The sequence below is a fragment of the Ambystoma mexicanum genome, chromosome 8, assembly GCF_040938575.1.
Source record: "Ambystoma mexicanum isolate Mex_15411 chromosome 8, UKY_AmexF1_1, whole genome shotgun sequence".
Classification (NCBI taxonomy): domain Eukaryota; kingdom Metazoa; phylum Chordata; class Amphibia; order Caudata; family Ambystomatidae; genus Ambystoma; species Ambystoma mexicanum.
In genome coordinates, this window is record NC_090929.1 from 1,621,573,266 (window position 1) to 1,621,601,024 (window position 27,759).

Below are 27,759 nucleotides of genomic sequence, written 5' to 3' on the forward strand. Positions count from 1 at the left end.
TCTGTATGGTAGGAAGTTCATAGTTTGCACAGATCACAAACCCCTTGTTGCCATATTCAACAAAAAGCACTTAGATGGCGTTTACAGGCGCATATTGAAGTGGATTATGAGACTGCAATGATTGGAATTTGTAATGGAACATATAAATAGAGACAATGTGGTGACTGATGCCTTACCCAGGAAGCCTGTGATGGAGTGTGATGACTTGGATAGACAGGGAGATGTGTATGAAGGATTTTTTTATGGTGGAGGAGACTCTCCAAGATGAGTGGTTTGAAGCTTGTGATGAAGACGTGTATCAGGAAGCAAAAAAGTTGACGCAGTTGAGACGGGGGTGTAATGAGGATGCCAGCGTGGAGTACAGGAGAATTAAAGATGAGTTGTGTATAACGGATGGAATACTGGGTAGAGGGCAGCACCTACTTGTTCCGGAGAGTATGTGTGAGAGAGTGGTGGATCTGGGACACAAATCACATATGGGTGTCTGCAGAACTAAGGCACTCATTAGAAAGGATTTTTGGTGGCCAAGGGTGGACACATTTATAGAGCTGAGAATTAGAGTGTGTGAGCGATGTAAGAATAACGATAAAGTAATGGAAACAAAGACACCTCCCATGGTTGGATCAGAGAGTCTCCATATGGTGTGGGATGCCATTGATCTGTTGGGCCCATTACATTTCCATGGGACACAAGATTGTTATGTTGTGGTGGTAATGGGTTTGCTCACAAGGTAGCCAGACATTGGTGTTCTCAAGGCCATCACCACAATGAATGTGATAAAATTCCTTGAACGTATTTTGGAGAGAAGGGTGGCTGGCTGTAGTGGTGACTGATGGACCACAATTTATTTCCAAGGAGTTTTAGTTGTGGACAAGAGAGAATGGTATAGAACAAAAAAGAATGGCACGAAATCATCCACAAAGCAACGGCTGCGTGGAACGATTTAATAGAACACTAATGGGATGGATACGGATGTCAGTACTGAGATGTGTTGGAGAGTGTGGCAATACAGGAACACCCCGCATCCGGTGACTGCAGTCACTGCATTTGAATTGATTGCGTGTCGCAAGCCCAACACTCCCAATAGTTCCTGGTTGGATGGGATGTGCTAAAATGGTAGGTGTAAATGTTCAACTGGTCAGAGATAAAGTGAGGTGGAAGGCAGGTGATTGTAAGAAGTGATATGATTAGAAACATGCATGTAGATTGATGGGTTTTAGAAGAGGAGAGGAGGTGAAGATCAAACTACGTAGATGGACCAGAAAAACCGATTGCAAATACTCGAAAACCTGGACAGTGCGGGAGAATCTTGGTAATGCCATTCATTTGGAGGGAGGGGATATTTGGATTAAAGAGAGTGGTGAAGATGTCATGTGAGTAACATATCGCTTACAAGCCCAGGTGTTTCCGTGTCAATTCACCACATCATATCACCGCACCATTTCACATTTGTTCAAGATATGCTACATTGTACATAAGTTGCTCAATCCCCTGTTTCAAATTTGTTCAAGATGTGTTACACTGTGTACTTATTTCTCTGCCTCTAGTTTAATGGAAGAAGTGGTGTTATATTGTACAAAGTGTATCCTACCTTTGTATCAGTGATGTCATATAATCCCATGTGGAACACACACTGGTGTCATTATCGGAACCCCTGTTCTGTGGAATGGTTGTTGGAACTGTTGGGCAGTTTAGCGACTGACCAAGTGAGAGAGCTGCAGCCCTTTGACACTATGGCCTCATTCCGAGTGTGGCGGTCCGGAAACAAGGGTACTGGTAAGGTTACCGGCACCCTTATTTCCAGACCCCCACACTGAGTATGCCTGCAAGGGCAGTTGCGCCCAGCAGGGTTCTGCCAGGCGCAACGTCCTCTGGAGGTAGACTTTTCACAAAAGCACCAGCACCGTTAGCAATGGTGCCGGTGCTTCTGTCTCACCACTCCTATGGAGTCCTATGGGACTCCAGAGGAATGGGAAGCTACCCAATCTGCCACCTGACTTCCCGTGCTGCCGGGACTTGTAATGTCCCGGGGGCACCGGGAAGTCAGACGATGGATTCAGTGTTTCTGGGTCAGCCGCAACCCACTGGTGGATTACCGCTGGCCTCGGAATGAGGCCCTATGTCTCAATAAAAGTTTGGTTACTTTCAAGAATGCGAGCCTGACTTGGTTTAAAACTCAATGCCCGCTGGAATAACATAAATGGAAGAGCCAACCAAATGCCTTATACTTTTAGAAAGATAACTTTTGATAAAGAGATCGATTTGATTTGGTAAACTGATCGGGACTACCAACACCATCAAAATTGCTATCTTCGAGTAGCAAGTCAGTTATAAGGCATAATCTTCCTATTCCTGCAGTTGGCAGAACGTTTTCTCTTGTGGTTATTTACCTGATTTTGTACTTTTACAATGTAATTCCATCCCCTGTTAAGAGTTCAGCTGTGGTTCCTTCATGAACCTTCCCAATATGGTTGTAAGATTGCAATACCTGTTCAGTTGCATAATTTTGAATTTTAAATGGGGCTCTTGTTTAATTATTTTTCTGTTTTCCTTTCACATTCATTCAGAGATCTGGAGGAAGACCCGCTATTCACAGACATTTCCCCCGATAACATGTTGACAAATCAGGAATGGCTCAGCAGCTCACCCCAAACCACGCCTGATCACCATAAAAACGACAGCAAGACTGAGGTCCATAAAATTGTGAATAGGTGAGATGGCTGTGTGCCTTTTATGCAGCCTAGTTTATGATCTTTGCTGGCTATTTTGTTTGTCATGTTTGTAAAATGTCCACTTCAAATGACATTTTCTCTTGCTATTGACACTAAGGTGGTAGGCCTATTGGAGAACCTTGCTACACAACTATATTTCGTTAATTGCTGGTGTATATGTAATTGTTCTGTTGCTCATTTCACAAGAACCTAGACATAATTTGGTGTCTGTTAGATCTCAGCATTTTGGGTGTGAATGTATTTGCAAAGCACTGGATGTAATTTGTAGAGTATTGGTGGATTGTTTTTTCTAGGGTGGCTTCTAGAGGTCTTGTGCACCAATTGGATTACATTGAAGCCTCTGAGTGTACTTGAAAGCAGTCAGTAAATCATCTGGATCCAGTCATTGGATACGTTTGTAATAGCAGAAGAAAGCAAGGGAGGTAATTGCTGATGCACACCCAGTGATTCATCAATGCAGCTATTAAGGGCATTGTGTAAGTCACAGGAAAATAGCTTCAACTGGACCACTGTTGCAGATCCACCAGCAAAGCAATAGACTGGGTCCACTTCTCCCTCCATAACCTGTATGCCCTGCCTGAAAACACTCTATCCATGTCCCTCCAATGTACTGTTAATAGTTGATCCTATTTGTTTCCAATTATTATTGTACCTTGTTACTGTATCCCTTTTGTTGTTCAGCACGCTGCTTCAAGCAGATTTTGAAGATTTGCATAATGGGTCTCATCTAGGGTGACATTTTGGGTCTGCATCCAGAATGAAGTCTAGATTCTCTGCTCAGGATTGATGTTTTTACCAATCACTGTATGATATGGATAAGCCTTGGGATTTTACGCTCATGAATGGGAGGTCTATTTTGGCACCATTTAGGCTGGGTTTGTTGACAGTTATCCACCCAGTGGTGCAGGTTTAATCTGATTGTACTTTAGTGGTTTGTCTTATTGCAGATAAGGTAGCTTACTAAGGTAAGCATTCTGTTCGAAAATCTATGTCTAACCTGCAGCTGGAATTCCGGCAAGCCCGACTCCTCCCACCATACTTCAGTTTTAGTCCCATTAAATTCTGTAGCTGCATCTGCTATTGCATGGTTTAGAAACTGGGTAATCTAGAATTAGGCAATATAAAAAAAATGTATGACCTTATTATAAAGATTTCACTGGTGATTGTATGTCTCTTTTATTATCTCTGAGTGGTGTCAGGCAAATATTATATGTGAATGCGAGTGTTGTAGGGCTCAAGGGCCCCAATTTGAATGTGGCCAGTATATGATGATCTCCCCCATCCATCATAAAAGAAGACTCACCTGGTAGAATTAAGCTAAAAGTACTTCTTTATAAAAGACTGCTTGGAGATTGCATATAAGAACTTGATAGCCTCTTTCCATAGGATCCAAGAGGCTCCTTGTACCTCAGTTGGTCTTCCTTTACCTCTGTTAATAATCTGCTCCACATCTTTCAGTATCTCTGCTTTCTTGTCTTTTAGTCCTCATTAGATTTATGTTGGCTTACTTTATTTCTCTCGTCCAATGAACCGCCATGTATTTGCTTGCTGCCCCAGACCTTGGCTGACAGTATTCGCTATCTCAGTACTTCAGGATTTAGGTATCTGTTCACCACCATGCATTTCCACCAACTTGACTACTCCTTTGTAGTCTCCCAATACAATGGTTAATATGCTTTTCAGTGAGGTTATGGACTTGAAATCAGTGGATAGATTAAACTCTCCTTGATTTGGAAACGTTTGTCTCCGTCAGTCTTTCTGACTCTTGTCCAGCACTTCATCCTTCCAATTGTCTGTATAGGCTCCTTTGAATTAATGCTGAACTTGCTTGCCTAATAGCATTTATACAAAAATAGTGAGCACGCTTTTACAGCATGAGTCCTCTTTTTTGGGGTTTGTTGGAGAGGACCAAGTATATAGAGAAACACAAAAGGGGTTTCCAACAAAGAGATGGTAGGCTCGATTTTAGCATTTGTGACACAAGGGAAGTGGGGACGCTTTAGCAATATAAGTTCAGGCTATTGTGAAGTCACCCATTGTGTTACTAACATCACTATTGTCTGACGATCAAATATTATGTGAACACATCATAAGATTTAAACCATAGACTAGATTTTTATTTGTGTTTGTTGTGTGTTTTTTTATGTATAATGAGTTGTACAAATGTGACCCAATGGTCTGTTTTATTAGAAAATATAATAAACTGATGAATTATTTTTGCTAAAATCGAGCCTACCATCTCTTTATATTCGTTAAAAGATTGATGGTCTGTGATTACATGGATTTGGGGTGAGAGCTAGTTATGTTGACCCCTGGTGAGGATATGTAATGGTAGTTTGTTGGAAACCCCTTTTGTGTTTGCCTAATAGCATTAAGATGTTCTTCCTTCTGTGCTGCTGTCTTGGATTTGACTTTGATTTTGTCAACATGCATCAAACCACATTCTTTAAATGATTGTTTAACTTGGCATAGAGATTTTTATTTCCTGCATATGATATTGCTTACTATGAGCGAACTACTTTTCCCAGAAAGCTTCCTTTCGGGAGTTAGTGCCTGGGCCTATCGCACATGCACATGGAGGAGCCAGAAACTACTGGCCGTAGTACATGACCGATAAGGAGGGGGTGGTGGTGAGGTAGGATCTGGAGAGAAGTGTAGAATGCCGGAAGAATGGGAGGAGGGTGAGAGGGAATGGTCAGAGTGACGGATGGGAAAGGAGGCCTGCTGCGAGATTATGGATGCCCTAGGGATTGCAGGGGTGTCCCCCATGGAACTCAGGGAAAATGGATGTGGGAGAAAAGGGGGTTGCAGTGATGTCCCCCACATTGGATGAGGGGGAACAGGCACACCGGTTTTCCCGCAGCAATAAAGCCAGGCCTGGGAAACTGCACTTTGTCAAAGTGGACTGTGGGCAAACATGGTCCCCTTCATACAACTTTCTTTTATTTTTTATTTTGCATTTATTTTACGCCCAGACCCTGAGGTACCACATCGTAGTTAAGACATCTTGGTTATAGTTCAGAAGCATTCACAGTCCATACATATATCATACATTTTCAGACTGGCAGCATGAGGAGTATTTAACATTGGTTAAAATTGCAAAACATTACGAAGTCGCTGGTCCTTATTTATGTGATGATTATTGGTTCATTAGTATCTATTTAGATTGGGGAGTGGCTGACTATAGTTATCTGGGAGTCCTTTATTAGTATTCTCAGTGAATGCTTCTTTGCCTAGACTTAGTCTACCAGCATACATCAACTTGTATGTTCTCAATGAGCCTTAAACTATGAAAATACTTCATTATAGATCATTCATCTATTTGTATATTCTCTGTGAATTTTAATCTCTGAACAGACTTGGTTTCCACTATGCATCAGTTTGAACTGGTCTTCAGTTCTTGCACGCAATAAATATTTAAGCATCTCTAATTGTTAATTTGCACTCTGTTTACCAACACGCATCACTTCTCTTGCTCTGGGTTTGTTAGACTTGCCCTAGGCACTCTCATTGAATGTTAACCTCTGAGCAGACTTTGTTTTCAGCATGCATCAATTTGTAATCTGTTTTTGTCAGATCTGAGACATAGATACTTTGAAGTACCAAGCACGTTAATCAAGATTCAAGTCCCTCTATTTGATATTTTGGTTTGTATATTCCATCTTGCATCTGTTCCCTTTAACTCTGTGTTCATTACTCATGTCCCGCTGAAGAGTTTGACCAGGATATGGGGTTTCATTCACCATGGCTTTAACAGCCATACACTCTCGGTGTGCTTTTTTTTGGATTGCTTCTTGCTTCTCCAATCCTTGTCCATTCCGGTCAGTCTGTCCTCAAAGTGTGGGAAGGCGATACTCCATGGATGTTCTGACCGTAGATCTCTCTAGCTTCAGAGTTCTTTCCTCGTCTCTCTTGAACAGACTGTGTCATAATCGCTTCGGGGGCCCACATCTTCCACTTGATTGACTACTTTTCTCCACTACCGATTCGTTGGGCTGTCTGTGACCTTAAGCCGATCTCACTCTGTTTCCCCCGACATGCAGCATGCCCTGCATGAATCTCTTCCTCTTGGTTTCCAAAGTGAGCGCACAGGCTGAATCTCACTGCGGTGTTGGTTGGGCATCTTGGACTGGCAGCCCCTCTGCTCCTTGCCAACTTGTCTGCCTTCACCTCCATACTCTCACAATTAAATATTTATATAAAGCTCTCCCCCCTCCAGCTCCCCTTTTGTAAGTCCTGTGGCTCCCTCACGCATGGTCATGTGGTCACCAACATAGATGAGGCTCCGAATTTCACCATAGTTGCGTTGCAGGAAGGGCCGTTAAGTGCACTTATTCAGTAAAGTGGGAATTCATTACATCTGCATTTACTTTTCTCACTTGATCAGTAAAACTGCATCAAACCTATCTTTTGGGAAGTAGTAAGAAAGTAACGGTGTGGGGAGTCCGTACGGATCTTGATTTTTATTTGCAATGTTTTATTAAACACAGGAATGGGGAATGGCTCTTAGTCTGAAATTTGCTAAGAATTTGAGGTCTAAATTGTTTCTTTCACGGGTGTTTTGATCACTATTTTTCTCCGGCAACTGGGAACCTTTGCTCTTTCTGAACGTTTAAGTCTGTGTAGTTGTGCAGCGCATCATTCAGGACATTACTGTGTATAGTTCTCCTAAAAGTATGGATTCAATTAAGTGTCTGTTATTTAGATGGTGCATTAGGTTTTTTGATTTACTGGTAAATGTGTGTAGCATCGTTTGAGTTTTCAGTCTTTTCTTTCGGTCGCTAATGGGAAGATTCAAGTATGTCAAACCGGATAGGCTTGTTTTCTGGAGATCGCTGAAAGCATCTTGGGTTAAGGCTGGGACTTGATGAACGCTGTTTAGCACCTGGAGTTCATTTACATGTTTGAAAATGTAACTTGCTTTCTGCATTTGATTTGGTTGCAGAATATTTCTTTATATTTTTTCATATCTTTCATCTGATTCTGAAAGCTTGTATTGTCCAATTTCTGTATGCCGATGTTCCTTCTTTTGGCCATTTCGACTGCTTTCATCTGTGCTTTAAGTTTGTAAAGGTCCATTTTTGAAGACCCCTTTTGTTTAAGCTGAGGGCAGAGATTGCAAGGTTGGCAACCTTTTTTATTCTGTAGTTGCACCCATTGAATTCCAGATAGCAAAGTACAATCTCTTAAAACTGCTCTGTATTGCGCTTTTGATGGCTTTTAAGTTCCCTTTCAAGCTGCATATTCTTGTATTTGTGTCAACTGTTCTCTTCTGTTTCCCTTTTGCTACCACAACCTTCACAAGATACATTGTGCTTGTAACTTTGTTCATGTGCCAAGATTTGAGCTTTGTAGAATTCATACTGCACTGTCACCGGGTTTCGACACACCCTAACGTGGAATGTTTCTGCAAGGAGCTTGAGGGGAGGCAGTCCCTTCTTTGTAGAAAACCTGGCTACAATCACTGCTTGGACCAGCTGGAAACATGAATGCTCTTCCAAGCATGTGGAAATTTAACCTCTGTGGTAGTTTAACTTCAATGTAGATACATTGCAGTGTGTCGTTGTCTGGTCCAACTAATCTGTAATCAGGTTTAACAGGAATCTGAAAGCCAAATATGTTTAAAAGTATATTATGTTTTTATGTCTCTTCAAAAGTAGTAAGCGTAATTTTAGATTCTGGTTTAGGTGACAGCTCTGAGTTTAACTTTTGTTATTTTTGTGTTTCCAAGCTTTCTTTGTCTTGTACCCGATGAAGCAAAATCTTCCTACCAGGTAGAGGGCACCGGCTATGACACTTACCTCAGAGATGCCCACAGACAGGTAAGTCCACACATCTCCAAGAGGCACTGTGTGAAATTGTCTTCTTTTAGTAGGCCATTCAAGCCCCTAAGTGGGTAAACCATTTTGTTATCCCTTTATAACTCGGAACACCTCATAACGCGCATATAGCAATGGATTAAAAGGGGTGGAGCTTTGCAGCACCCTAGAGAGACACTTATAATTCGGCTTGTAGGCAAGGAGAACCACCAACTTGTATTAGTCAGAAAGCAGGTTGGGTGACGAATTCCAGAGTATTGCAATCATCCCAATAGCACCAGGGATTGGCAGTGTTGTATGCCACGGAAAGATCTAATGTCTGGACACGACCACCGTCATCATCCACCATTTTCTGGATTGTCAAGTACAACTGACACAAAGGCCAACTCTGTTCTTACATAGCACTTCATGTTGTATTCCTATTGCTTTTAAGCATTGGTATAATTTGTTTACATTGTTCAATTAATGATTCACCAATGCTGGTATCCTACTTGTGACAAACCTGATCACACGGGCGTCCTTCTCAAACCAGAGAGCTATACATAAAATGTCTTGGATCATCTTGGGCTATGTTATAATCTACTTTGTTACCAGATTGAACTAGAGTGTCTTCCATGGCACAAATATGTAAGCCCATAGCCTTGTTACAGTTTATATCCCCTCTTCTGTATATGTAATAGCTGGGGGCCAAAGTGTTGAACATAGAAAAAGGGTATAACTGTACATTCGGAGTCTTGGGTACTGAGGCCAAATCACTTAAATCTGGACACAGTTGTGGGTTTGAAGGAAGCTCTGGTGCTCCCACCTTTTACTGCCTATTACTCAAGTTCCGGACAGATTTCCCTGATAGGCTGACTTTCTTTGGGTGCAGAGTCCCCTCCCAGCTTTGGGACGGAATCTGAGATCTGACTTCTCAGAGTTGGGAAGGAAGCATGAGAAGACATAATTAGTGGTCCAAGAAGTATGAAGTGAACCAGGGAAGAGCTGTCAATTATAATAAACAATTATGGTGTGTGGTGGTACACTGCCCAGAACTCCTGAGTGATTCAGGAGAATGAGACGTGGGGACAGGCCATAAAATGGGCTGCTGTTAAACTAAGAATCTGAACAAGAGCTATTTTGTTGCAATGGATTGCATTAACGTTTCATAATGTAAACTATTCCCTCCTAGTTCCGTGATTACTGTGCAATCTGCATTCGATGGGAATGGCCTAACTCCCCAAAGGCGTTAGAAAAATGCAACTTGGAAGCACCTTTCTTCGAAGGGCACTTTGTCAAAGTTTTGTTTGACAGAATGGGAAGAATCCTTGATCAGGTAATAAGCCATTGTGGTTTCAGATATTTACAAATCTGTGCTGTGATATGGCACAGTTTGGCGTGATGAGCCAATATGGTGATTTGGTTCTTGTATACTGTAAAACATTGTAGCTGGAATAATGCTGTGTTCTTTGAAGGGAAAATCTTCTGAAATCTTCTGTGAATGTAAGAATTGTAATTTATCAACCGTGTATACAGCTGCAAAGACCAAGAGTGCCAGAGTAACAGGGGAACGGAAGGGCTTTTGTTTTTGGGTTGTAAGCACACTCATGATGTTTAAGACCTGTAAAGCCATTACAACCTTGGTTCAAAGTAAATTAGCAGATCAGTACTGGAGACTTGTGCGTGGGGAGACAAAGTATTTTTTATAGGCAGTTAATTATGTTTTATTTCATGTATATGTATATCTCTGTACTTGATTTGAGGCATCTTGGTGCTCTAGAAAACATAACCAAGATTGAGTAAAAAGCCAAGTTTATAGTGTTCACCTTAAATATATATATGTTCTAAGGGATTGCCCCCATTGCCCCTGACGGATCCTTCATCTATGATGGCCATCTCCAAGCGCAGTTCTTCTTCTGAAACCTTTCCACCACTAGGGGTCGTGGTACAGCTCCTTGTTGGCACCACTGTATGCCTGTATACGCCCTGTGCTGGACATGTCGGAGCCAGTGTATGTTGTGGTGCCACGCCATGTGTCGCCAGGTCCTTTTTTTCCGCACACTTGCTTCTGGAACTTCGCTTAGCATAATGATGCCAAGCCCTGTGACGTCCTTTGGTTTCATGCCCTGCACAGACTGGGGGCAACAAATGTCTGTGTTCAACTCCCACATGAACTGCCTGTACTGGCTGTGGGAGGACCACAACCTCCAAAACTGAGGTGCGTGCTGGTCTATGCATTCAAAGGCTCTACAGCAATACTATTTACCTGTTTCCACAAGGAAATAGATGACCAGAGGTTTCGGCCGAGGTCTTGGGGTGCAGAGAGGAAGTCTGAGGACAGATCTGCCTGCCTGCAAAGAAAAGAAGCACCACAGAGGTCTTGCTCACCCAGCCAGTTCATCTCAAAATCACTCATCTTCTTCCTCAAACCCTTCTCTCCAAAATAATAGGAGGGTTTTCGCTTGAAGATATTGGACCTCTTTGCAAAGGCCCAGGCACTGACTGCTTTGACATTGACGATAATAGCATGTTCCACCACACTTGGACTAGCCGAAAGGGAACCTGCAGGGGACAGTGCCTAAAGGCTTAGTTCTGACTACCAGGTGACACGACCCGTCCTTGCGCCTTTCGGCTTTGCCTTTGAACGTCCAGCGCCACCCGCCCTGGCCCTGATGACTCCTAAGGAATATGCCTGCTCCCCACTGGGGCCTTTGCCAAAGATCCTAGCTCTCTTGGGATGAAACCTCTTGGGTCTCGGGAGGTCAGAGACTTCCCTGAAGAATTCGTGGTTTGCCCCAGGGATCGCGCCCATAGACCAGGTGTAGGCACATCTGTACCGCACTTGCATCCTATTGCACAGCTTATGCTTCTCCCTCAACTTCTGAAGTATCATGTTAAGCTGTACCGCTCCCTCTGGTTCATCATTAAGGTTTTGGAAACTCACCTGGGCAGGGCTTTCCAACCAGAGGATCAACTGACAAACATCTTTCAAATGGTTCAAGTCCTCCAATTTCAGAGGCAATTTCCAGCCTCAGCTTTTCTGTGATTGTTTGGTCTAATGGCTTCACGCATTCTTGTGGTGCCGGAGGTCGACTAAACATGAGATCCCTTATGCGGATGCTCCGTTGACGGTGGTCACAGTTCCAAGGAATCATGTCCGATCTGTAGCAGTTTTCGGACAGGCACTCTCCGGAACGACGTGTTGTGCCATACGAGAAAACCTGAAAGGAGTTTGCTTCAGCAACCTGGACTTCAACTGACAGTGGTCACTGATGTGTCTCTGAAAGGTTGGGGTGCTCATCTGCAGGACCTGTCTGTGAGTGGTCTCTGGTCTTCCTCAAAGTTCCGGGAACACATCAATTTGATGATATTGAGGGCAATCATGCTGGTCCTCGAATGGACATTAGATCTCCTTTATACATTCCTGCAGATTACTGTCATGCCACTGGTTTTTAGGATCCTGCGTCTGTTCGGGCCTTTATTAATCTTGATCGCTCCGGACTGGCGATGAGAACATGTAAACCGAAGTTGCTGGACTTGTCCATCTGCCCTCTCTGGCACCTTCTGCAGAGAGTAGATATGCTCTCCCAGTTGAAAGGGTGCGTCCTCCACTTGAAACTCAGCAGGCTGAACCTTTATGCTTGGCTTTTGAGAGCATGAATGGAACCTGTGTAATAACATCCTGGATGTGCTTCTTTCAGCCTGGAGACCCACAGCAAAGTCAATGTATGCCTGCAGATGGCATTAATATTCTGCTGCCGGAAGGGATGTGTATCCTTATACTTGTGCTCATGCTCTGTTCTGGATTTTATGCTTTCTTTGGCCCGGACGGGCCTTAAGATTGGATTTTAAAGGGTTACCTGCCACAATCTCAGTTTTTAAAAAGACCTCTCAGCAAAGCTCTTTCTTCACAATTCCAACGGTTATGCAATTTTTGAGGGTATTGTGTAATCAGTTTCCTCCACCTCAGTTTGTTCTCACGCAGGATTTGAATTTGGTTTGGTCATTTCATATGGGGGTCTCCGTTTGAGCCTATACATTTTTGTTCAAGGTGATTTTCCTGGTTGCCTTCTCTTCCGCTGGTTCGTGTGCTCCAGGCATTGTCTGTTGAACCTCCCTATTTGTTTTTCTCCAAAGAGAAGGTGACGGAGAGAGACCTTCCGTTCTGCCTAAGATTCTCTGAAACAATCTCTCTCGGAAGCTCCATCTTCCTATGTCATTTCCTCTGCCTCTTCCTTCCAAGGCAGAGAAGCAATTCCATCAGCTGGATCCAATGTGGGTTCTCGGGTACTATGTCGCTCGGACAAGGGACTTTAGGAAAGATCACTAGCTCTTTCTAGGTTATTCTGGTGCCATTCTGGCAGGGTTGTGATGAAAGACTGTCAAGGTGAATCATTCTTGGCATCTCAGAATGATATGATCTGGCTGGGGACAACCTACCTGAAGGTCTTGGGGATCATTCGACCAGAGAGCTGGCTGCCTCCTATGCACTGCAGAGGCTAGGAGGGGTCCTGTGCTGTACATTTGCCATCTTTTCCAACTGTATCACAAAGCACCTTCAGTGCAGTGACACAGGGAAGTCTTCCGGATTTCCCCATGTTTAAATACCTTCTCTGGGATCAACTACTGTTTCCCAGAGCAGAAAAGTGAAATTGACTTTACTTAGCGTTGTAACTTTCTAGACCCAGCACACACTATCCTACAATAGAGTGCTGTAGGGGTTACTTAGTATCCCCTTTGTCTAGCTTCTTATGTAGCATATTATGTTACCCTTTCCTCAATTGACTGGCTGGTGGCAGTGGTTTCGTTTTGAACTACCTTGGTTTGCATTTACCGAGACCGTTCGCGGCTCCGGTAAAGTGACCGCGGGAGCCATCTTTTTCAAAATGGCATGTAGCCATCTTTGCTAAAATGGTGCCCGGTCTTCTTTTTTTGCCATATCTTTGTGGAAAGGTTCTTCTAGAGAGTATCTCTGCAGCCAAACCAGGTTTTGTCTCTTTGTTCATTTTGCCTTTGGCAGGGTTTCTGAGAGAAACCCGGCACTGGCGCCCGAGTGTCTGGGGTAGGCAAGAAGTGAGGGAGGTACCCGAAACACCCTGTGCTTAGTCTCCTAGGAGACCCAAATGCCCACTGTGGTGATTGGCTGGCTGACTGTCCAGCAAGGACAACCACCCTGCTGGGTGAGTGACAGCTAGGCTGTAATGAATGGGAGAGAACTGAATAAAAGGCGAGTCTTTTGGCTTGGAAGGCAGTCGACCACTGGACGAAGGAACCGAAGAAGAGCCTGAAGAGGACGCCTGCTGCAACTCCTGGACCGTTGGTTGGCCGGTGACGCCCTGCTGCATTGCCAACTTGCCAAGTTTGCATCGACTGAGAAGTCCCTGCAAGGACGACTTTTCCCTTTGAGTTGGTGGGACCAATCGACTCCAAAGTAAACCACCTGGACACCCATCACAGAGCTGGTTGAATTTCCTCAGAGTTGCTGCAGGAAACCGTATAGCCAGGGATAGGGACACCAGATTGTGTGTGTTACTTTTAAGCTGTCCTAAAGCTTTTGGAAGATCCTCCAGACTCCCACGAAGCAGGACTGACCAATCCTGACCCCCCCAGCCGAGTGCGGGACCCCAGATGTAAGGAAAGTCCACCTTGATGGCCAGAAACCGCGCTTATTGCTATTTGCTGTACTGCAAGGAGCTGAAACGCGAAACAGCCACTGAAAATGAAGTTTGCCGGTTGCCCGTTTTGACAGTCCCAGTGCAGGCGTCCCCCAACGTCTTCCCCCTTGTCCCCAGACTGAGGCCTCATCTTTACCAAGGTACTGTAAAACAAGTCTAAGAGAACTTACCTCTTACTGTGGAAGTGCTTGTAACTTCTGCAACTCACAATTCTAATCAGCTTGTGCCCCTACATTTCATTCTTCTTTTTATCCAAGGCTCCTAAGAACTTGTGCAAAGACGTTTCCATTGAATTACCAGAAGTGCTTTATCCTATCCAAAACTTTTGCTCATAGACTTTGGCTTGGCCTAGTGAATTGAATGACTCTTCTAGTGAACTCTAAAAGTATCTGCACTGCTTAAAAAATGTGTGGTCTCTTGTGTTCTACTAACCTTTGCCTTTTAACAACTTTTAAAGAGTGTTCTGGATGCCAACAGTAAGATTTTAATGTCCCCCAGCACCCTTGTTATTGAAGTCACCTGTGGGTGTAGGTTGTGTCTGGGCCATGTCTGTTTCAGAAACTCGGTGTACAATATTGAAGTATATTTGTGTGTTACTATTCTATTGCTCCCTTCTGAAGAAGGTTTTTATAACTGACTGATAAATAAATTAATACTTGTTTCTGCAAGAAACCTTGAGTGCAAGTTTATTTCAATACCTGTAACTGAATCTATGTGCAACTCCACTACAGCTCACATGTCCCCTCTTGAGATAAGCCTGGCTGCTCAACACGCTACCAAAACTGTAGTACAAGCTTATACCAAAGGTTGGGTTGCCTATACCTGTAGTCATAGTTGTTTGTAGTGTTCCCAGAGGGTACTGCATTCAAACTTTGCTTAACAAAGAGGTGTGCTACTACAGCTGTTTTGTGTACTGTGGGGACTTTTCCTTGTACAGCATTATTGTTAATTATGATTGTAAAGATATTAGGTATAATAAAGGAGCCAAGATCAGATCGTGATTAAAATAGAATAATTTAAATGTGTAATTTTGCAAAGGGTTTGGAGAGTCGGTTGGAGAAGACTCGGTGCCTGGCCAAGGGGTTAAAATGTTTTTAAGGTGACAAGAAAAGCTTAAACATTTAATGTCTGCTTGAACTTTTATTAAAGAGTAGCATGGCCAGGCCCAAAAAAGGGACCACTTTTGCTTGGAAAATGGGTTAAAAAAATTTGCTAAAAATGAGATAACTTGCCATAGCATGCACATGAGTTTCTTCTTTATAATTAGTGTTTTTATGGCCGGTTAGATAGCTCAGCGGGTTGAGCACTCGTTGCTGCGATCTGTGTGTGATCTGCAGATCGCAGGTTCGATCCTGTCAAGGTCAACTCAGCCTTCCATCCTTCTGAGGTCAATAAATGAGTACTAACTTTGGTTGTGTGATATTGTATGTATATATGTCCTATGTAAAGCGTTTGGGCGTAAGAGCTAGATAAATACCACACCATTATTATATGACCGAAGCTTTAAAAGACAAGAATCAGAACATAGATATTTCTTCAAGTAAATGACATTAATTGCAGAACTATTACAGTGACGGAGAAGGCAAAATTGACCAAATAAGTCCAGCGTGCAGCACTAGCTTAATATTGGCATGACAAGCCTCCAAGCTTCACAGTACAATAGGAGGTAGTGAAAGGGAGAGATAAAACTGCAATACAAGCAAAGAATCCCCCCCCACTTTTAAAATCTTTGGACTTTACGATTCCGACAGTTCTACCAGACCTGCTTCATCTTCACCTTTTCCTCTCTAAATTACAGTACCTCTGTGTTATTTACTTTTCTTTTAAATATCTTGTTGTCTGTAAACTCAGTGTAAGTTTGTTTCTAAGTGATCAGAGAAATCTTTCCCCATCAGACTTTTATCCGACAGCTATGCTCTTATGTTTAGTTGTTACATGATAGATGGGCAATATTAAAAGTTAGGCTTGCTTCTAGAAGTAATCAATGAAGTGTTAGTACTCTGGGGGGTAATTTGCCCATTCTTCAGCTATGCAGATTAGTTGGCTGGGGCATGCAGTACTGGCTTACGACAGGTGTCGGGTAAGATGTATATTAACCTGCTTGGATTCACATCTGGAGATCAAGCCTTGTGGCTTGATCCATAGGAAGAGTCAAAGCTGGAGAGATTACCCGCTATTCACTTTGTAAAACACAGCTAGTCTGATTATGAATATTGTAGTTTCTTCCTGCATGATATTGTTTGAACAATGTTGGGTTGGTTTTGTGAACTGAGAATTTTCCAGTTCTTTTCTCCTTATCCCTTCTGAACCATTTGAAGGCAGTTGTTTTGGAGCTAGTATGTTCTGCTCAGCTAGCATGAGTAGCTGCCTAGTGTGGGAGCAAAACGAACCACCCATATGGGGATTGGAGAAGAGTATATAAACTAAGATCTGCAATAAAAGTCAACCATCTTTCAGTTTCTGGCAATCGAAGCACTCCAAGTAAACCTAGGTATTTAGCAAATTTATGTGGCTGAAACCTCGCCTTAATTCAATTTGTGTCCATTAAGAAGAGAATACATTTTTAATGCTCAAGATCTTTAAATGACTACAGCACAAAATAAATCTTGTGGGATGTTATCCATTAATCATAATGTTTGCAAAATTACCTTTTCCACAAATTCCATGAAAATGTTATTACAACAGCCCTTTCGTTAATAGGGTGACATATTTAATTTAAAAGGTACCATTTAAAACCTATATATCTTTAAATGCTCCATTTTTGCATGGTTTTCATGCCATGATCTATACACAAGTGGCCAACATAGAGAACATTTTGTTTTCTGAAGCAAGTGGATACCATAGTGCTATCCTACAGTGATGAACTCTTAAATAGTTGGACCAAATATTTATATTTCCTCAAACTGGTAGATTGAGGTCAAAATAATAGAGCATGCATGTATGCTGGTTAAAAAAAGAAGTGGCCTCTGTACGGACAGTTTTTCTAAAGTCCTACCAAGACGTCATAAAAACCATATCTGAGGCAGTACATCAGCGCCACTCTTACTATAAGGCTGCACCACTTGAAAATGAGGTAGCATGGACTGAGCAGCCAGGCTTTTCTTAGGATGGAGAGAGGGCTGTAGCTTGGTACAAAGAAATTGTACCATACATGTGGTTCAAACAAACCCCAACTCTATGTATTGTAAAAATAAAGGGTTTATTTAAATACAAGTAGACCAAGATACATCTTGGGTAAGTAAGTACTATACATCATATAAACACAATCATAAAAACCAACTCAATGCCTGTGGTATTCAAACCAAGGTATAAACTTATTTTGTGGACAAGAAGCAAGTCATGGTAAGTCAAACCTAAGGTTATACATTCAGGATAGTAATATACTATTCCGGGGGAATAAGACCAGATCTACTGTTAGAATACAATCTGTATTTCAAGGGCAGTTCACCCTGTCAGTCATAGAGTGACACTCGGGTATGAAATCACATAATAAACCAACCCTCTTACAAGTACACTCCTTTCAGCATTACCTTTTAGAACTCAGTTCAGAGCTAGTAAAACAACTCGTATACTTTCTGGAGCGGCCTCAAGCTACTCAATGACAAGTATGAACACGCAACTCTTTTATAATGCACTGTGCAGACCAGGGAAAGCAAAACCCTATTACACTTTAAGAAATACACCATGTATTTCCAGGTAAGTAATTGGCCTATTGGTACATAACTATCTGCTACCTAATAGCTAGTTATACCCGGTATACGTGTTTAATACAGTTTCTAAGATACGTAAGAACTTTATGAAACTATTTTGGGATAGCACCAAAGCAATTCAGGGAAGCACAAACCAGGGTTACAAGTTTAGAAGAGCAGCAGCTAATCCAGGTGAGTAAGAGCAGTCTACTTTTAAGTGGGGCTACAAGCAACTCAAAAACAAGAATTAACTAACACTGTTTTAGATCTCTATATAGCAGACCAGGGAAAGCAGCACCCGGTCATACAATATGATACAATGTGATTTGAGGCAGGTAAACCCTATTGGTGAGCTTTTACACTCATTCACTTAAGAAAACTAAAATAGTACCTACACTTTTTAGAAGGGGGAAACGCCATTCAAAGCAACTTATATACTGTTTAGAGGGGCACAGTGCAACTCAAGGGTAGGCAGAAACTTAATGACACTTTGTAACTTCTTTCACAGAGATAGTTACCACACTAACGTCTTTAGTGAGTACTTTTACACTTGTTGTACTTTCAAGGCAGAATCGTTTTCTTATCTACTTCTTCCCAAGTCTATTGCATGAGTTATTTCAAAGGTAGAAGAGGGACCCTAGCGGTCTAGGTGCCAGCTGTAGGCAGGTTGAGATATGGTTCAGTTACAGGAAAGTCAAAGTGCCAGGGGATATCTTCTTTAACAAGTAAGTATTCACTTTCAGAGTTAGTGTACAGGGACTTCTGAGAAGGCTCCCTATGTGCGTTCCAGCCTTAGGCCTGGGCAGGTGGTATGGGCAAACTCCCAACCACATTAATCTCCCACTCATATGCACACCAGACTTAAGGTAAGTATTACTCATCCCACACAGTACCTTAGGAGAAAAGAAGAGCATCGGAGTGGATGCCTTCAGGATGCAGCAGCATGGGACCCGGTCCTTGGATTCTTGGTCTGGAGACAAAAGAACTGGACACTGGATGGGAACATGCACCATCAGTCGTCGGAGGAGGCTTTTGCAAAGGCTTTTTCATGGATTCCCGCGGCTCTGTGGATTTGTCGCCTTTTTACAGCAGCCAGATGAATGAATATCAATGGTCTGATTCTCTTCACTAATCTGGTCCTGCACTCTGGTGAGGGGACTTCAAGGCTTTGAACCGGGTCTCCGGAGATCCAGCAGGATTCCACCAAAGTTTCAGACGGATTCTGACGACCACGCACAGCACTCAGGCTCGATGTTAGGACAGCTTTTCTAAAATCATACCAAGACTTCACTAAAACCATACATCTGAGGCAGTACACAAGCTCTACTCTTAGTATAAGGCTGTACCACCTGAGAATGAGGTTGCATGGTGATGGGTAAGAATTGGGGCAGTCCAACTGGTGATGACTACACAAGACTTATCTGCTTGGTATCAGGTAACCCACCTTTTAATATAGGCCTGTACAACACAAGTTGGTAGTGTGACTGAGCAGCCAGACTTATCTTTTTTTTATTTTTATTTATTTTATTGTGGTATAAACCAAAACTGTTTTTTTTTCACAATTACGAAAGAAAACTTTCAAAAAGAATACATTTGCAAATTTACATCTCATTAAACGAAAAACATGTTTCTCCAAATTTCTTAACTTCGCTGCTTCAGTCTAGATGGTTAAATGAACTTTTTAAATTTCCAGTGAAACCTAACTGTTGTAGGACTCTAACCACGTTTATAGTCAATGCCGTTTCATGACCCAAAGTCATTCTCACCCAGAAGTCTTCTGATGACAGCCAATCACTTGAGCAAACAAAACGTTCCAGATGTTTCTTTCGCACCTCCCATGTGCCTTCACAAAATCTTAGTAGATGCTCTAATGACTGGTCTTTTGGGTCCCGACATTTGGAACATAAATGATTGCTCCTTTCACCCCAGGCCCATCGAGCAAGGATGGATCCAGTATGAATCAACCCCAAACGGAGTCTAAAAGTTTTGCCTCCCTTTGGCATCCGTGAATTTCGTCAGATAGTTGGCTAAGGAACTAAGTCTCTTGTCTGTTGGTGAAAGAAAGGGTGCCACTATTGAGGATCGTGTGTGGTCAATTGTCTTTATCCAACCTGTTAATAGCAGCTCCCTCTTGATCTTCATCAGGTTTGTGGTTAGAGTACCTATGTCGCTGTTGCATCTGGTGAGGATTTCTAGGGATACTTTCTTTAGGTCATACAGTACCCCCACCGAGACACGGCTCAAATGGACATTTAAATCTTCGTATAGTGTATTACACCTAGGATTGATTATCAAGGTGAAAAGAGATAGAAGTTTCCAATCAGCCTGCACCCCAAGTGAGGAGAGGCCCAACTCAAACCGCAGGCTGGCCATTGGTAAGCTGTTTGGGAGACGCAAAGCTTTTTTCCAAATCTTGGCTTCTATTGCCTGCCAATCCATTGACCACACCAGTGGTTTTGCCTCTAGGCCATATAAGAGGACAGGAATGATCTTTGCTCGATAGAAACGGATGGCGGGTAGGAGGGAAAACCTACAGTATTGCTTAATCATTTTTTGCAATTGGGCAGTCAATTGGATGCACTTTTGTCGCATCTCTGACCATAGCGTACAAGCTCTAGGTGTAGCATACAGAGTGTAGCCCAAATAAATGACCTCCTCTATCACAGGTATTCGTTTGCCCCCCACTGTCCAGCAATATTTGCCTTCTCTACCACCTTTCTTTCCAAAAATCACAATTTTCGATTTATCCGGATTAACCTTTAGGTCGTTGTCTTTCGTGTATTGGTCCAATGCGTTTAATAGCCTCTGAAGGCCCACTGGTGTCTTGTCCAGTAGGACGATGTCGTCAGCATACATGAGCCACTTTATTGCATTTGTGCCTAACTTGGCACTGCCCAGTGCTGTGGTCTCCACCTCCGGTCCAAAATCAGCTAAATAGAAGTTAAACAGGAAGGGAGCAACCATGCATCCCTGTCTCACCCCCCTCTTCACTGGGACATGTGTTGATAAAAATCCGTCTGAGTTGAGTTTTCCTTGAACTGTGTTTTCTTCATGGAGGGAGACCAGTATATCAATGAGGTGGGTCGGAGCGCCTCTAACTTTTAATTTGGACCATAATCTGTCCCGATTCACCAGATCGAAGGCACTTGATAGATCTATGAAAGCACCATATAGTTGTGCCGCTTGCCCCCCCCCCCACCTTGCTGTTACAGGGGGTGGAAAGTATTATGCCATTAAGTGAGGTGGAGTGTCCCTTTCGAAAGCCTGTCTGTTGTTTTGGGAGGATGTTGTTTGACTCAGCCCAAGATTCCAAGTCTCTAAGTACTAGGCTGGTAAACGGCTTGCTTTCCACATCGAGGAGAGTAATTGGTCTATAATTTAACGGGTCTCTTCGATCCCCCTTTTTGAATATTGGGACGATGATTCCCGATTTCCATGATGACGGAATCTTTTTGATCCTCAATATCTCATGGAACAGTGTGTTTAGGAGGCAGGCCCACCTTTTAGGGTTTCCCTTCAGGACTTGATATGTTAAGCCACTGGGACCTGCCGCCCTTGAGGCTGAAGATTTCATTATTAAGGCATAGATATCCTCTTCCGTTATATTCAAGTACCACTGGCCGCCAGAGATGGAAAAAGGAGGCTCCTCATTTGACTGTGCATACTTCTTTGACAGGAATTCTATCCACTCTGGTTCAGTAACCATTTTTGACAAGGCTCCAACTTGGTCTGTAGATTGTTGATTTATTAAAGACCAAAAGTTCTGTGAGTTCTTATTTAAGACGGCTTTGAGCATGGTTTCCCCGTCTTTCTGGGCACGGACATTCGTTGTTGTCTTGACCATTGTTTGCATTTACTTTTAATGGACTTTATTTTGGTCTCTCTGATAGATTTAACCGCTTCCTCCCTTCTAATGGCACTTATCAACCGCCACATCTCACGTTTCTGCTCCCATGTGTGTTCGTCAAAAGCGTGTCTATAGGTTTTTCTCCTTTGACCCACCACAAGAGTGGGGGCCCTCAACTGACCATAGAAAGTCATGGAATGCAAAGGGGGTGCACATATCTTTCAGTTTTGTATCGCTTAAATTTACATTTTTCCAGGGCTTTATTAAGTTTCTCTCCGTCCCTGTAACTAGACGATTTTTTTGGTTGTTTACTGTTGTGTGCTCTGTCAACCTCTTTATGACCCTTACATTTTGCCATTTAACTGACATTTCTAGTCGTTTTTGGTCACTCGTGCCTCCTTCTTTTATATTCATAGTTTCACATTGGTCGAACATACTGGGAGACATAAACATGTAGTCCAAAGTGGATTCTGATGCTCCTCGGGACCGTGTGCTTGCAGGAGGAATGTCTCCTTCCAGAGATCCATTCCCCATTTTTAGGTCCCAATCTTTAAAGAAAGATCCCCAAATGTTTCCATTTGAGGAGATGGCCTTGTATTTTGGTGCTCCTTTCCCTTTCCCACTTTCAACACATTGTGTGTTTAAGTCCCCTGCCACCAAGACACATGCGTCAGGGTGAGTCCGTTTTATTTCAGTCTGCACACGAGACAAGGCATCCAGAAATATGGCAAGCTTTAGAGACGCCGGATTCCAGTATAAGTTTACTGATACTATTTGTTTCGACCCCTTAGATGTAGCGACCACACATTTTACTGCCAAGATCCCCTCTTGTTCGTCTGAGATTATTGTCACCTCATTAAAACGAGTCGCATTACAAGCAAGTAGCAGACCACCCTTTGGCCTTCCTTTCCCCACTGTTGATGCGGCTTGTGTGGTTATTATGAAGCCCTCTAGCTCTTGTGCGTTAAGTAACCATGTCTCCTGTAGGAGAATTAGGTCATTCTTGCCAAATACCTCTGATCTCATATTGAGGTTCCTAAAGGAACTGGAGCTTCGCGTGTTCCAACTTGCCACCCTCATATTCTCCCAACTAAAGACATGTCTCTTCCACACCCAGTTTCTGGCAGACCTGTCTTATGATCTCCGGGAAGAGCGCCCACATTGTCTGTTTATCCCCCTCGATTTTACCATGTGCAACAGCTGACATTTACTTTACTTGGGCGTTTTTTATTTTGCCTACTTCCTTTGTTTCCTCCTCCCTTGCTTCCCCAACCCTGATGTCTGAGGGCATGTCTTCATGTATGGTTAGCCCTTGTTTTTGTAAAGGGCCTGCTGCATCCAAAATTGCCTTTGCCCCTATTTTAGATGTAAACCCGACTTCCACTAAATGTGTCGCTGTCTCTCTGGGAATGTAACATACTCGATATCATTTGATGAAAAGAGGTATACATCTGGTATTTTTTTTTTAAAGAGCATCAAAAGTGACCCTCTATTCAAGTATTTGCTTCTCATTTTGTCTTTGTGACCTGTAAGCCAAAGCCGCGGAGCTGCAAAAGGATTTGTTTTACCGGGTGATAATTCCCTTTCTGTCCTTTTGTTTTGATCCTCCTCCTTTCTGGGTCCAGTGTCTCTGTGATTTACTTGTTGTGGCGGAGTATTCTGAGTTGAGTCTTCTACCACTATAGCCGATGTTAACAGCTCTTCTTGGTGCAGGGTTGGTGGTAGGCTCTCACTAGTTTTTTCAACTTTTTGCCAGGGCTTCTACTGGTTTTGTTATTTTTTTCTGTCCTTGAAGAAATATTGGAGCTATTTCTAAAGCTGGAGCTCCAGACTGGGACAGTTTTGTGAAGCCTGTTTGGCTCTAGGGAGAAAGATTGGAGCCCATTTTATTGATTTCCCCGCAATCAATGGCGGATGGATGCCCACCACTGGGCCTGTTACGTTCTCCAGATGTTTACTGTCTGTTAGTTCTGTTTGTATTCCTACTGTTTTATTAGAGACGATTTGGCTGTCAGACCTTGATTTAGCGGTTAGCTTCTTCTTGTTCTTTCCCGACTCCTGCACTTCACAAGGCTCCTTCTCCATTTCTGAACAAAATTTCTCTACTTTGTCCTTCTGTTTGTTTGGGTTTTTTGATGCGTTGGTTAGGTTATTGATGAACTTGTTTGTGTCAGCATTATTTGATTTTTTTGCCTTCATATTTTTGGATTTCTTTTCTTGTCTAGAGGTCTGTTGAGATTTATGTCTTGCATTTTTTTGTTTCTTTTTTCTCACCCTCCTCCTCCTTTGAGGTCGTTGACCTGCACTTTCCTCTGCAGGGCTCTTTTCCTCCTCAACCATACTTTGTTTCTTGGAAGGGTCTTCTTCTATGCAGATCACCTCATCTTGTGTATTAGCGTCTGCCAATTGTGCTAAGCGGCAGAACTCTTCCCTCACTGATAAGGATAGTGGAGTATCATCCCAAGTGGAGGGGGATTGATCTTTAGATGGATCGCCCAGTGGGGGCTGCTCGGGACCCTTGATGTTTCCCTGGGTCTGAATGAAGTTTTGTAACGTTTAAATTGGTTTCTTTTCTTTCCAAACTTATGTTCTGAATCATAGACTTGATATCTGCTATCTCTGATTTTTGTGAAGCTAGATCTCCTGCCAGTGATGTTATTGATGGTAGAATTGCACTGTTTATGGCGTTGGTAAGTCCCACTATTGAGGACTCAAACAAGTCAAAATCTTTAGATATTTCCAACAGTATTCCAGTCTGTACTTGAATGTCTCCCTTTGTTGTCTCAAATACCCTCACCAAGGAATTTAGAATAAAATTCAAAGCTGTTAAAGTTATCTCTCTAGCCATGAGTTCCTCTGGTGGTGGTCTTCTCAAAGAGGGCTGATCGTGTGTGTTTGGTGGAGGGCTCGAAGCCGAATGATCCCTTGATTCTCTTCTAGTATTTTATGTTGCATTCAGAAGAGCCAGAATCTGGAACATTATGTGGTAAAATGGCGGACAAATTGCTGCCTCCTGAAAGGTCCAGGTTTTCAATTTGGATGGTGGCATTTCCCATCCCTTCTACAGATTTGCCTTTGTGAAGCAAGGGAGTTTGTAAACCCTCTCCGCCATGAGGAAGGTTTCTATGACCTCTTGACTTAAAATATTGGTCTTACTGTTTGTGGTTGTGAGTGTATAGTCCTTTCCTCCTTTCAGCGTAGAGACCAAGGAGGAAACTGTATTTACCGAGTCCTCTCTTCCATTATGACATGTGGTAGCAGGGTTATGAATTTGTACATGTGTAAGTCCAGTCTGACCAGCGGGAATACTTGTTTGCAACTCATGCCTAATATCATCATGCTGTAGTGAAACGTTATGACTTAACGAGATCTCCCCCTCCTGGACAGTATGTGGTTCTACCAATGGTCCACTTCTCAAATTGTATCTCATTGACATGATAGTTTCGCAATTGCTTTAAGTAGGTTGATGTAAGTGATCAAAGAGGACAAAGCCCCAACAGTCTCCCGTGCTCACTCAGATGGAACCAAATTTGATTTTCCAGCACTTACTTGCAGGTCTTTTGCCCTATCACAGGCGTGTTTCAATGTCTCTTTCCTCACCCCCACTTTTTTTTGTTTTTTGTTTTTTTATATCATTGGGTTTTTATTGTCCGTAATATAGTCAATGTACTTATAGTCTAGTGGTAGGCTAAAAAATGGAACGAACTTGGGTTCTTCAAGGACACCACCTTTGTATCTCGGTATATGCTGGTGGCTATGGCCCAGGACCAGCCTTACAGCACCAGCCATTCTGCCACCAGGGCTTACGCCGCTAGGGTGACGCTGGTTGCAATTTGCAGCTTTGCATAAGATCACGTGATGCTATCACATGAGTGCGTGAAGCTCCGCCTCGCTCTCAGCAAGAGCCGACTGCTCGCAGTGCTGGAATGGGGCCAAGGAGCTTCGTTTGGGCGCAGAAGTCTTTCAATAAGTGCAGGTAATACCAGTAGCAAGTCCAAACACAGCTACTTCCAAAACAGCCAGCCTTATCTTAAGATGGGTAGTGTAAGCTGTAGAGCTGTACAATCTAAATCATCAGTAAGTACAAGTAGCCAAGTAACACTTACACACTTAGTTGTGTATATTATAAATAAATATTTATATGTAAGATTTCAATAAGCATTCTTCAAGGAGCTTTATCTACTAGTAACATTCCATCAAAGTTTGGATTCAATTTGTAAAGGACAATAAAAGTTGGTACATACTTTTTGTTCACACATTTTCCAGCACACAGGTCTGACTTCGGTTAAGGTCAGTATTGCACTTTTTTTCAGTGACCAATTCAGTTATTGAATTGTTTAAGGAAGGAAATGTTAGAATAAGATTTAGAACATACTTTCAACAGTTTGTAAAACAATTACAATCTCCTAAAATGAGGCTAGTAAACTTTTATCCCAGCAATAATAGTATCCACAATTATAGCCTCTGAGGGAACAAGTACGGCCAAAGTCAGTAGGTTCAGAGTGCCTTTTGGGAGCTAGGACAGCCAAAGTCAATAGTTCTGATGCGCTTCTTCTTAGATAAAGTATTGACAAAGTTAGTAAGTGCAGAAGAAATCCCAGTAACTCATATGAGCTACTTTGTAGAGAGCACAAGCTGTTCAGGCCAGTGCAGGAGAGTTGGTATCCACTCTAAAGTGGAACAAAAGTACTTTGGAGGATAGGAAGCACAACCTATGGCTAAAAAGTGAGCACCCCAAGCCCCCACAGTACCTGTGATTCGAAGAAAAATGTTCCCACTGGATTCCTCCTTGCTACAGCTTGCAGACGCTTGTTCCTGGACCTTGGTCGTGTTGACGAAAGGAAGGACGTCTGGCGGGCTCCTGCGGCAGTACTCTGGAGAGGGACTCCTCAGCTACGGATTTCCTTTGTTTCAGCAGCACTTCAGTGTTTTGGCGCCTTTTGCTATGCGCCAATGAAGAACGAATATCTCTGGTTGGAAGAAGCTTGCTCTCTCAGTCCTGGACTCGGGTGAGGGGACTCTGCATCAAGATTTCCTGTCTCTGTAGGGTCCCTGGAATACCCACAAAGATTTGGACGGATTCGGACTTCGCAAGAAGATGCACTCGTCGATGGTCACAGGACCCCTGGCATTGGGCTTCTGCAGCTCTGGTGAGGCACAGCAAGTCGGGGGTGGTTAGGGAGAATGATCATTTCTGTGCCAATTCCCTTCAACCTTAGAGACCCCCAGCTCTTTTGCTGGACTTTAGGACTTTTTAATTTTAACCCTGAAGTGAGAGCTTTTTCTCACTCTCCCGTGTGTTTTGACCTGATTTGGAGTTTGCGTTTCCTTTGTTTTTGGAGTCTGACAAACTCCATAGGCATCTACTTTTTGTATGGTGACGCACAGCACCTTCAGTGCAGTGTCACAGAGAAATCCTTTAGATTTCTCATAAGGTTTTTATACCTTTTCTTGTGTGAACTACTGTTCCCAAGACTAGTATAGTGAAATTGACTTTATCTTTTCTCTTTGTGGGTCCAGCACACACCATCGTATGTGGAGTGCTAAGGGGGTTACCTAGTAGCCCCTTATCCTACATTCTCCTGTAACATTTTTTATGTTACCCCCGCTACTTTAAATTGCTGGTGGCAGTGGTTTTATTTTCCTACCATTTTGCGTTTCTACCACAGGCTGAATCCTCAGCTGCAGTATAGCACCCGTGGGTGACCATTTTGTCAAAATGGCCCTGATCTTTTTTCGCCATTTTCTATTTGCGAGGTCTTTCTTGGGTTGAGCCTTTTTTTTGCTTTGCCTTTGCTCTGGTCGTCCTGCTTCTGGAGTGTCCTTAGGAGACTCCTGGAGCCTCTGGCTGGGTTGCAGACATTGCACTCAACTACAGATTTCTCGACCCCTGGCACTCGGTTCTTGCAGCAGCGAAGAAGTACAGACAATCAGGGAAAATGGTTCAGTGATGTTCATCTCGGGGTTAGTTGATCCCACTAACCCAAGGGAAGAAGTCGTCCCGTCCGGAGCGTCTGT

General features: G+C 43.0%; 1 protein-coding gene across 1 annotated transcript in view; it reads left to right on the top strand.

Moving 5' to 3' along the window:
• FHIP2A (FHF complex subunit HOOK interacting protein 2A) overlaps positions 1-27,759 on the top strand; it is a 416,741-nt gene that overhangs the window by 322,810 nt on the left and 66,172 nt on the right. The window contains exons 12-14 of the mRNA XM_069611895.1: positions 2,568-2,711; positions 8,464-8,554; positions 9,723-9,866. Of these exons, the coding sequence (XP_069467996.1) occupies positions 2,568-2,711; positions 8,464-8,554; positions 9,723-9,866 (379 nt within the window). The remainder of the gene's footprint in view (positions 1-2,567; positions 2,712-8,463; positions 8,555-9,722; positions 9,867-27,759) is intronic.